General features: G+C 41.0%; 1 protein-coding gene across 1 annotated transcript in view; it reads left to right on the top strand.

Moving 5' to 3' along the window:
• Positions 1-1,790: 1,790 nt before the first annotated feature.
• col5a3b (collagen, type V, alpha 3b) overlaps positions 1,791-11,414 on the top strand; it is a 30,534-nt gene continuing 20,910 nt past the window's right edge. The window contains 5 exon segments of the mRNA XM_042716025.1: positions 1,791-2,004; positions 8,391-8,573; positions 9,180-9,393; positions 10,346-10,508; positions 10,726-10,848. Coding sequence (XP_042571959.1) covers positions 1,905-2,004; positions 8,391-8,573; positions 9,180-9,393; positions 10,346-10,508; positions 10,726-10,848 — 783 coding nt within the window. The 5' untranslated portion in view covers positions 1,791-1,904.

The raw sequence follows: 11,414 nt of genomic DNA, 5'->3' as shown, positions 1-11,414 counted from the left end.
AGTGTGAAAAAAAGAGTCAACTTTAGAGAATGTGTGCAAGCAGCTGAAAGACATTGTAACGAGTGAAGCGGTATAATCTGTGTGATTGATAGAGCGCCACCCAGCGGCCACTGCGCTGAACAGCTCAGGAATACAACTTCTCTGAAATAGGGATTTCTTCATTTTATTTCATGTCACGTTTCTTTGTTTTGATTTTCTTCAGAATCCCATCACATTATTTTCAGGTTATGAAATGAGGCTCATGTTTATGTATTTGTTTATTTGTATTTGAAGGCTAAGTTTTACTATCATAAGTTTAATTTAAAGACCCCTGAGGATGTTACAGACAAACACAGAAACACATTCTGAGCTCTGAGCATGAGAAGCACAGACGAGACGTCTGAAAGTACGCATGGAATCCAAGGAGACACACACACACACACACACACACACACAGGTATTGCTGCGACATGCTGATGTTATTCAAGCAGGAATAAATGTGTATCCAACACAATGAAACATCACTGATTTGTATCATTCTCTGGGTTTTATCTAGCTGCTGATGCAGGGGACAGCTTGATTTAGGTCACAGAGGTCAAGGTTGGGTCAGCTGCAGGGGTTGACCTTTGAACTCACCTTCACAGAATCACACACTTTTGGGGTTTCTTGGAGAAAACAGTCAAAGGTTTGCAAAAGAGCGATTCATCACCAACATGAATGAATGTTTGTTTGTGTGTGTGTGTGTGTGTGTGTGTGTGTGTGTTTGTGTGTGTGTGTGTGTGTGTGTGTGGACCCTTAGGCTCACTTCAAGCAGGAATTTGGAATCTGCTAGAGCACATTTTATTTTATTAGTTGGGCAGCTCAACATCTTGTTCAAGCATGTTTATGAGAGACTGTGTGTGTGTGTGTGTGTGTGTGTGTGTGTGTGTGTGTGTGTGTGTGTGTGTGTGTGTGTGTGAGGCGGCTGGTGATCTGGGGTGCGGTTTTGGAGAGTGAGTCTGTATGTTTCACTAAAGCCTGTGAAATGGTTCATTTATTAATTATGAGCTATTGTTTGAGCTCTGATGACTTCTGGAAACCTCTGATTTCATTAAAAGCAAATGGTACAAAAGAAACTGCATGGACTGTTTTAGGACTAGGTTTTTCTGCATTGTGATTTTCATCACAGTTAAGAACACTTCCCTCCAAAATTCCCTGTAAAATTATAAATTAATGATGTGCAGAAAACTATCAGATGCTATTCCTTTTTATGTTTTTATGCTGTGCTCTAATGAGTTGGATTGGTTTTGACTTGATTTATGATCAATGTATGTTTTCCCATAAACAACCATGGATGTTTTGTGAATGAAATGAATCTTATGTTTTATTGTCATCTGTGAAATCTGTTCTGTAGGCAGGAAAAAGTGCGGATTATTATTTTCTTTTTTTTTTTTGTCAACATATTTATTAAACGTTAAAAAATAAGGCAAACTCAAAACAAAGTCATGTTGTGTTAAATGAAGCTATGATTCCAATCTTGAAGGAAGAGACGATGTTTATTTGTAGCACAAACTGCGTTGTCAGATATGATTTACTTATCAACGGTTGAGGTATAACTCGATAAAATACTGCTAGAAGATCAGTCAGTGTGTAGAGAGAGAGAGAGAGAGAGAGAGAGAGAGAGAGGGGGAGAGAGAGAGAGGGAGGGAGGGAGAGAGAGAGAGAGAGAGAGAGAGAGAGAGAGAGAGAGAGAGAGAGAGAGAGAGGGAGGGAGAGAGACAGAGACAGAGAGAGGGAGAGGGAGAGAGAGAGAGAGAGAGAGAGAGAGCGCGCAGATAAACTCCAGCAGTCTGTCTCTTCTCCTCCAGGTCTGCTCGGGATCTTCAGCTCCAGGTGCGACACACACACACGCCTCGCGAGCGCCGCGCGGTCCGGTGCAGCTGAGGATGATGATGAGGATGATGATGATGATGATGATGAAGACTCTCCGGGTCACCGGAGTCGCGCCGCTGATGGTTGTATTGCTGCTGCACGCGACACGAGCAGGTACATGTCTTCAGCTCGCTCTGGAGTTATTAGTTAGTCCTCATATCTGGGTTAGTTAAGCTTCAGTTCATATCGCCTAATATAATAATAACACAATACCGTTATGATGAAGAACCGCGCGTGATATGATGATGATTATCTGATCGATCAGTGGCGGATTCTTCACTGAAATCTGAAGAGATTCTGTCAGTGATTATTAACACGAATAATATTGCCTTAAGGTGATAAGATTTATTGATTTGTTTTTTGTAGTTGTTCTGTTAGTATTTTGTTGGTGTTGATAGATAGATGAGCAGAAGTCCTCATATTGATACAGTATGTGAATATATATGTAGTATATACAGTATGTGGACAGTGTTGGGGAGTAACTAGTTACAGGTAATGGAATTATGTAATTTAATTATAAAATAAATGTAACTTTAATCTGTTACAGTTACTGAGAAAAATGTGTAACTAACTTACAGTAACTTCTGAAGATTTTAACGATTGCAAAAGGGTGTTACATCTGAATATTTTCACACATATACAGGTTTGATTGATTTCTTTCATAAACTGCATTGACTGTTTTAAAAATATGAAACACCAGTGTTTAAGACAGAACATGACACATGTAACACAATAACTGTTTTATTTCCTGTTGAGGTTTGTGTAAAACACTTTATTTTTTAAAGTAACATTCTTTTCTAAGGCATTGTTAGATGCCAGTGTTTCGTATCATAGTTATGCAAAGATCTGATTTCAATATCTGGTTTCATATCTATTAAACTAGATCTTATGATTTTAAATCTGTATTTAACCTCAGAACAATCTCAGAGTAAAAAGAGCTGCTGAAGTCTGATGTCTGAGAATGATTAACAGTCAAGAAAAATATAGAACATTTAGAAAAGAAATCAAAATATTATCAAATGCATTCAGTTACAAAGTAACTGAAGTAAATACACTACTTATTTCATTTTAAACAGGGTAACTTGTAATCTGTAACCGATTACATCCCAGCACTGGACAGATGTTTATGGATTTAATCTTGATTTGGACAAATTAACATTAAAACTCATGTCAGACCAACTCAATTCACTCAGACATTGTCCTAACAGAGTTGTCTGAGCGAAGAATGTCCTATTGCTGAAACGTTTTGAGAGTTCCCAGCATGCATTGCAGCTTGAATGACTTTCACTACTTCTAAACTCGTGTTGTTGTTTGTCATTATTGTTTGTTATCTGTTGAGTTGTGATGTAAAGAGCTCATCTGTTGATTCTTGAGGCTTGAGTGTGTTCAACCGAACTCTATCCTGGATCGCTTTGATTCGTTCCTTTACAAACAAAAGATAGCACAGTTCATGCAACAAATGAAGTGTGCTTTACTAAATGCACAGCTATCAAAACAATAATGAGAATCTGTCCTCTTGACAGATTTATTGGCTGAATGGGGCTTTTTGCATTAAGTGAATGAATCAGTTCAAACTTACAAAACAGAGTAGTGTTAGTACAATGAGTAAGACGTGATTGAGAGAACATAACTCTGAATGCATCAAGTTACAAACAATTCATCAGCCCTGAAAGATTGCTTCATTCATACAGCAGGGCTGCTCAGAGAGTAGGCCGGTCTGACGGTGGTTTTGGGTCTAGAGAGCGCGGCTCTTGTTCTCTGGTGGTTTTCTGGATCTGATCTCGCTCCAGCAGCTGTTTCTCATTCACAGTCTCTGTCTGGCTCCTTTCAGGCCTGCTTTCTATCTTTGTGAAGTAATGCATCTTTACAGAAATGCTAGTATAGCTATCTTTATAGAGCGTTACAGTGAGAGCGTGTTATTTCTGTGAAGGCGTTTTCTCTGATGAACCTGATTCCCCGAGGGACTGAGAGCAGGACTGTGGTGTTCAGATCGTCAGAAGCACGCGCAGCAGGCTCAGATCTCAGCTGAAGTTACTCAGGGGCATCAGGTGGCTATTAATCCACTGAACGGCGTTCCGAAGAGAATGAGAGCAGGGCTTTTTCCACACATTCCCGACACGTCTGAAGCTGTCCGGCGTTCCAGCGCGCTGCAGATAAATGCTTTCTTCTGCTCCGTGTGCTGCACAAATGCAGCAGGAATCTGAGGAGCTCTGGATGTTTGAGTCTGAAGACAGAGGAGCAGGCTTTCTGTGCGCAGATGAGGAGTTCTGAGCACTGAAACTGTGTCACAACCAACTCCTCTATACGTTTTTTTTAAGATGCAACACCAAATTTCTGAAAACACTGCTCCGGGTCTGACTCCGAGCATCGTTTATTAGCACTATTCATTTATAATGCAGCTTTTATGCTAAGCATTTAAACATTTCAATACTACAGAAAAAATAAATCACTGTCTGGACATCTAAGATTGCAATATGGAGATAAACTAAAAGTTTTGTTTCACTCTTATGTTTCTTTATGAAGTTTAAGATGCTGAAAACGAAATTCATATTTATTTTTGTGTATCATTAACAGTGCAAACTAAAAAAAATATGATGATAATTTATAGGCTAGAAGATAATCTGTTATTACAGATTACAACAGTTTAACATTAACAGACACAGCAAGGGTGAGCTGAAGTGTGACTGGATGAATATACTGGACCTAAATATTTACTAAAATATAGATGCTACAGGAAAACAGATAGTACAGTAATAATTAGCAGCACAGAATCACAGAATGAAGTCGTGGAGTTCTGCGGCCATCAGTCATGAGTTAGTTTGATCTGTTGATCTGCAGAGGTCAGCGTTGACCTGTGAGCTCACCCGGTCTTCAGATACAGGGTTTTATGAGCATTGCATGACTGTTTAGTGCTGAATGTCATGTAATATCTGTTTGTGGCGTCTGCGGGAGACTTTTGAAGGAGGTTTTTGGCTCCAGATGGTGTAGTTGTGAACGATCTTCACCTGAACTGAACCAGAACACAGACAGACTCATGCTCCTCAGACGTTCTTTTACTGCCGTGGTTATGACTTCTGAAGAACGTCTTTCTGATCTCGTCATTTGACATCTCATAATAGACAAGAATGTTTTACGAAATGTCATTGTCACCTCATATAGTGCAACCATCATTTACTCACCCTCATTGCATTGCAAATCTGTACGACTGTCTACTGTGGAAACAAAAATATGATATTTTGAGAAATTTTTGCCCATTTAATGGAGTCCGATGTTGTTTGGTTCCTTAGCGTTTTTCAAAATGTCATCTTGTGTGCTTCTCAAAAGAAAGAAAGTCATACGGGTTTGGGACAACACGAGGATGAAATGATGACAGAATGATCATTTTGAGAGTGAACTATCCCTCTAAAATAGTGTTATTATCCTACTGAACCATTAACTCATTCAACCCAGTAATAAACCATCAGAAAGGCTTCTGTCTTGAGCCACAGCTGTTAGTTTAGTGAAGAGCCCTCTTCTATCAGAAATGATTTTTTGGCTGTAGAGTTGCTGTTCTTTTGGAGAATAGTTATGTTTTCATTAGGTTCTTCAGATCAGTGTTTTGGTGTCTGGGTTCTTGTAAATTGACACAGTAGAAGTTCTTCTGGAGAGTGAAACTGGACCAGTCTCTCTCTGATGTTTCATCTCTGACCCAGATGCACATTGTCCTCGTTCTTCAGACGGCTGCTGGTTTGATGCACAAGCCTTGGCATGTTTGTCAGTAGTTCCTCAGAGCGTCTTCTCAGCTGAGGTGGAGGTTTGTAGTTTGAGCGAGGTGAGATTTAGCTGAATGGTAGAGAAATACTCCACAGATGCTCTCTCATCTGGGCTAAATCCGTAAGTCCCTGCTTTGACCTTTAACCCCGAACCCTTTACAGTTTCTTGAGCTCTTGACATCTTGCAGATCTTTGTTGAGGATCAGTGTGGATTAAAGCCATGACCTCTTGTGAAAGAGATGAAAAACACTTACAGAAATGAACCGCAGTGAAACTCCGGTGTGATGCAGTTGTACTATAATCTAAAGTAATTAAAGGTGCAGTTATTTTTGGGTGATGCTGCACTGCACAATGAACTACTGTGCTGCAGGTAAAATGCTTGCAAACTACGGTCTGAAGTTCAGCTACGTTTAATCAGTGTTTGCCGTAATGCAGTACAAGTAACACAAGTTATGTAATCAGATTACTTTTCCAAGTAACTAGTAAGGTATTGCATTACTTTTTAATTTACAAGAAAATATTTTCATTACTTTTCAAATAAGTAACACCAGTTACTTTGTTTCTCATGTATTGAGTGACAGCTCTGGTGTTGCCATGGTGACAGAGATCAGGAGGAAGTGCAGAGGGTCGTGTGTGAACATGATCTTACTGTAGATCTAGACTAAATATGAACGTTATTTACTCATCTCACCTGCACAAAAACACATTCAGTGTTGCTCAAAATGAATAAACGCTGTGAAGTGCAAACTCAGAAAATGACGCAAACCTGCAATAATTGAATATGTTAAATAGCACAAATATCCTCCATGTATTTAATCCTATTTTATTAACCAGTGTCCTTGCTGCTGACCTCTGATGATCCAATTCAGCCAGAATAATATGCAGAAATGACTTTAGATAAACATAACATTTCCGTTTCCTTTTTTATTGCTGCACCGTTTTCTTCATGCAGTCCAGAAGAGCAGCACAGCTGAAGGTTTGTTTGAGCGGCACCCTCTACTGTACAGACGTGATTTTACATTTTCTTCAGCCTGAGGCTTATCCATTTCACTTTTGGTGTGAAAGGGCTTTTACATTTGCCAAAAACATAACTTTTTTTTAATATTAAAACAAGCAAGCAAGCCCAGCCCAGATGAGAAAAATTAATGCAAAAGTACTTCAAAAAGAAACTTTAAGTAAGTAATGCATTTCCATAACAAGTAACTAACATAATTAGTTACTTTTTCAGGGACTAATGCAATATTGTAATGCATTACCTCTTGCAGATTGACTGCAGATCAGTGCGGTGCAATGATCTTCTCATAATATAACTGTGGGTCACTGCAGTAGAGATCAAGCTCAGTGTGGTGCACTTCAGCACAACTCGAGTTAAACTCAATACAGCACGAGTGAATCTCAGTCCAGTTGAACAACAGCTGCACTGTGATGTGAACTAACTACAGTTTCTGAACTCCTCTGCAGATGTAAAGCTGCTTCTTTGTTTCACAGTAGTGGTATTTGTGTATAGATGCAGGAACACTGACTCAGTTTGGCATCTCATACTAATACTATACCTCTGATATATTTATGTGGGAGAATTGCTAGTGTGTGTGAATCCAAACTCATTCACAGTTTGCAATACTGTAGTACTCATGTGGTCATTTGAATGCAGTTATCTTTTAAATCCTGATGTTATAATACCTTGTGTGATTAGAAATAGTGTATAACTGTCTTCTGTGCAACATCTGTGGAGAGTCTTCTTCAACTGTCAAGCTCCAGGAGAGACTGAACTCTTCTGTAAGGGATCTTCTGTCTTTGTTCTGTTCATTAAGAGCACCGCGGAGTGCAGAGGTGTGAAATAGGCGTCGCTCTGGAACAGCTTGAACAGAGAAAGTGTGAAAGTGAATCAGGAATGAAAGCCAAAGGTCAAAGGTGAAGGTCAGGGGTGTCAGCGGACACACACCTTTAATAACACCTGCCTCACATCCGTCTGTGATGCTGTGATGTTTCTCTGCAGTTTACTGGGTCACACGTGTGTGTGTGTGTGCCCTTTATAAAAACACAAATATAAAATGTCTGGAAGTCTGGACTGCATTTTTTAATTCACCCTTGTGTCGTCATTCACATCTGGCTCCCAGACACACACACACACACACACACACACATTACAGTTCTCAGCACATGGCTGTAACACACACAAGCACAACACACACACACACACACACACACACACACACACACACACACACACACACACACACACTCCCCTGCAGCTGCTGTTGTGTCTTTGATCTGTAGCTTGTTGTGAAAGTCTTTCCAAATGAGTTAAGTTTTTCAGCTTAGAGATGAGAGATGTGTGTGTGTGTGTGTGTGTGTGTGTGTGTGTGTGTGTGTGTGTGTGCTTCTTGTGTGTTACAGCCATGTGCTGAGAACTGTAATGTGTGTGTGTGTGTGTGTGTGTGTGTGTGTGTGTGTGTGTGTGTGTGTGTGTGTGTGTGTGTGTGTGTGCTTCTTGTGTGTTACAGATGCCGAGAACTGTATTATACAAGCAGCAGGACTGATGTGTGTGTGTGTGTGGTGTGACTGCAGATGCAGGTATTATACAGACCTGCATAAATGACCAGTCCAGACCTGCATAAAGATACCTTCACACACACACACACACACACACACACACACACACACACACACACACACACCTGCTGTCAGTCTGTGTGTGTCCTAACAGCTGAGACAGACAGACAGATGAGACTTTAAATTGATTGACAGTGTCGTCTCCAGCAGCCAATCACATCGATGTGCTGAAGATTCTGGACCTATCAGATTCCATGGAGGGCGTGTCATTGGAGGCGGGGCTGTGTATGAGTAGGCGGGGCTCAGAGGAGGCGGATCTCGCTTATAAGATTGAGAAGAAAATCCAAGTTAGTGTTCCGACCAATCAACTCTTCCCAGGTATGTGCCAACACACACACTCACACACACACACAGCACACACACACACTCACACACACAACACACACACACACACACTTACTGTCAACAGAGACATCTCGTAGACCTCTCCTGGTTTTATATGCACATAATTTTAAGAAAGATAATACATTTTTAGTTGAGTAATACAATTAATACTTTTAGGATGCATTACATTAATCTAAAGTGACAGTAAAGACATTTACAATGTTACAAAAGATTTCTATTTCAAATAAATGATGTTCTGTTAAGCTTTCTATTCATCTGTGAATCCTGAAATATAAAATGTATCACGGTTTCCACAGAAATATTGTGCAGAACAACTGTTTTCAACATTGATAATAATCAGAAATGTTTCTTGAGCATCAAATCAGCATATTAGAATGATTTCTGAAGATCATGTGACAGTGAAGACTGGAGTAATGATGCTGAAAATACAGCTGCACATCACAGAAATAAATTACAGTTTAACAGAGATTCACACAGAAAACAGCTGTTTTAAATAGTTTTTTACTGTATTTGTGACTTCTTTAAAAAGAAACACTTAAGCGGTGTGTTTGAGATGCTCAGAGTGTTTGTGTGTTTCAGACTCGGCGTTCCCGGAGGACTTCTCGGTGCTGGTGACGGTTCGAGCGCGGCGCGGCGCTCAGTGTTTTCTGCTGTCGGTGTATGACAGCGAGGGAGTGCAGCAGCTGGGCCTGGAGCTCGGACGCTCGCCCGTCTTCCTCTACGAGGACCACAACGGCCAGCCGACCCCTGACCTCTACCCCATCTTCAAGAAGGTCAACCTCGCCGACGGCAAGTGAGTGACACGACCCTAATGCGCATTCATTATTCAGCATCTGCAGAAGCAGGGTGAGAGGCGTTTTTTGTAGTAAAAGTACATTACCGTCCTGATTTGAACACATCATTATGATAAAGACTTCCCAACTCTACATAACTCTACACATCCCAGGAACTCGCCACTCCGCTCATTTCAGTTCTACATGTGATTCAGTGAATTTCTGAAGCTCCAGTCAGTTAAAACAGGACACTGCAGATATATTTATATTATTAAGTCATATGAGGAGAATAATTGATCCAAACACTCATCATTTGACACACAAGGAGAGTTTCTGAAGACAGTCCGTGGCATTCTTTTCCTCATAATGAAAGTGAATGAGGACTGAGGCTGTTAATGAAATAAAAGCTTCGTAGAGGTGGTCAGTATGACTCTTCTGAAGTCAAACGATGCTTTGTGTGAGAAACAAACCCAAACCCTCTCAAGGCACATTTATTTCTAGTGCTTTATTCAGTACAGATTGTGTGGAAGCAGCTTCACAGGAAGATATCAGTGTTAATGTTGTAAAGTTCTTCAATTATGAAACCAAGCTCTATAGCAGCTCTGCAGTAGTTCAGTTCAGTTTCGATTCGATTTGATGAAACTCATCAGTGAGAGTCGGTCAGTGTCTGATTCATGAATTGATTTGTTCTTGTGAGTCAAATCTGAATGAACTGTTTGATTCGTTCATGAACTGGTTTTTGAGTTCAGTTCATTGGAGCTGAAGGTCATAAATGAATCAGTTTGAGTCTCACACAAATTATCGTGTGACTTCAGAAGACTTGAAATATGGAGCACGAGTCACATTTTTGCCTGATTTAACCCTTCGAAGCTCATCAGTTTCGCTCTGAACGTTCATCTCTCGCTCTGGACGTGTGCTGATGGATGAGATCTGAGATTACGCTCAGACTCACTGTGACCTCTGACCCGACAGGTGGCACAGAGTGGCCTACAGCGTGGAAGGTCAGAAGGTCACGCTGTACCTGGATTGTCAGAAAGTGGCGACCCTTGACCTCCCCAGAGGCCCGGAGCCTAAGGTCAGCACGGACGGAGTGACAGTGTTCGGGACGAGACTCCTGGATGAAGAAGTGTTCGAGGTGAGTGTGTGTGTGTTTGTGTGTGTGTGTGTGTGTGTGTGTGTGTGTATGTATATTAATGTTTGTGTGTGTGTGTGTGTGTGTGTGTGTGTGTGTGTGTATTAATGTGTGTGTGTGTATGTGTATTAATGTTTGTGTGTGTGTGTGTGTGTGTATGTGTATTAATGTTTGTGTGTGTGTGTGTGTGTGTGTTTGTGTGTGTGTGTGTGTGTTTCAGGGTGAGATCCAGCAGCTGTTAATCGCTCCAGACCCCAGAGCTGCTGCTGATTACTGCCACACCCACATTCCTGACTGTGACTCCGCCCTCACCTACAACAGCCTATCGCTGGACCCCGTGGAGGTAACCCCGCCCACGGGAGGAGCTCATTAACATGCACAGCTCATTCATATTCTCATCAGTATTTCTGCATAGATAATGAATGTAAACACCTCCGAGGTCTGTCATGAACACTGATGTCTGTTCTTTGGCTCGGTCGTGAGTACGGTGTTAAACATGTTGTTGAGGACTCCTGCCAGTGTTTCTATCACACCCTTCAGCTGCTGTGTGTCTGATTTACAGCCGCTGCTCAGCTGCACAAACATCGCTCTCTTTCTTATGATCTCCATAGAGGAACTGATTTTTAATGATAACTCATAAACCTTCAAAGACAGAGCTGCTGCGAGCGACGGGGTTGTTAGTCAGTGATTGATGCTTCTGCTGAAGCCATAACCCTGCATGATTTCAACAGTGATGGAGAAATCTTCACCAAACATCTATAAATATCCTTCACAAAGCTGCATGGGATTGTAGTCCTTTCCCTCTTAACTAAAGGCATTAAGTTCACAGTCTTGTGTCTTTGTCTTTTCATCTGATTTTCTTCCTTCACTGCTCGTGATCAGAGTTTGTTGTGATTCTCCTCGTGGCTG

Source organism: Cyprinus carpio, chromosome B1 (genome assembly GCF_018340385.1).
Source record: "Cyprinus carpio isolate SPL01 chromosome B1, ASM1834038v1, whole genome shotgun sequence".
NCBI classification, from domain to species: Eukaryota; Metazoa; Chordata; class Actinopteri; order Cypriniformes; family Cyprinidae; genus Cyprinus; species Cyprinus carpio.
This window is presented reverse-complemented; position numbering and strand designations above follow the sequence as displayed.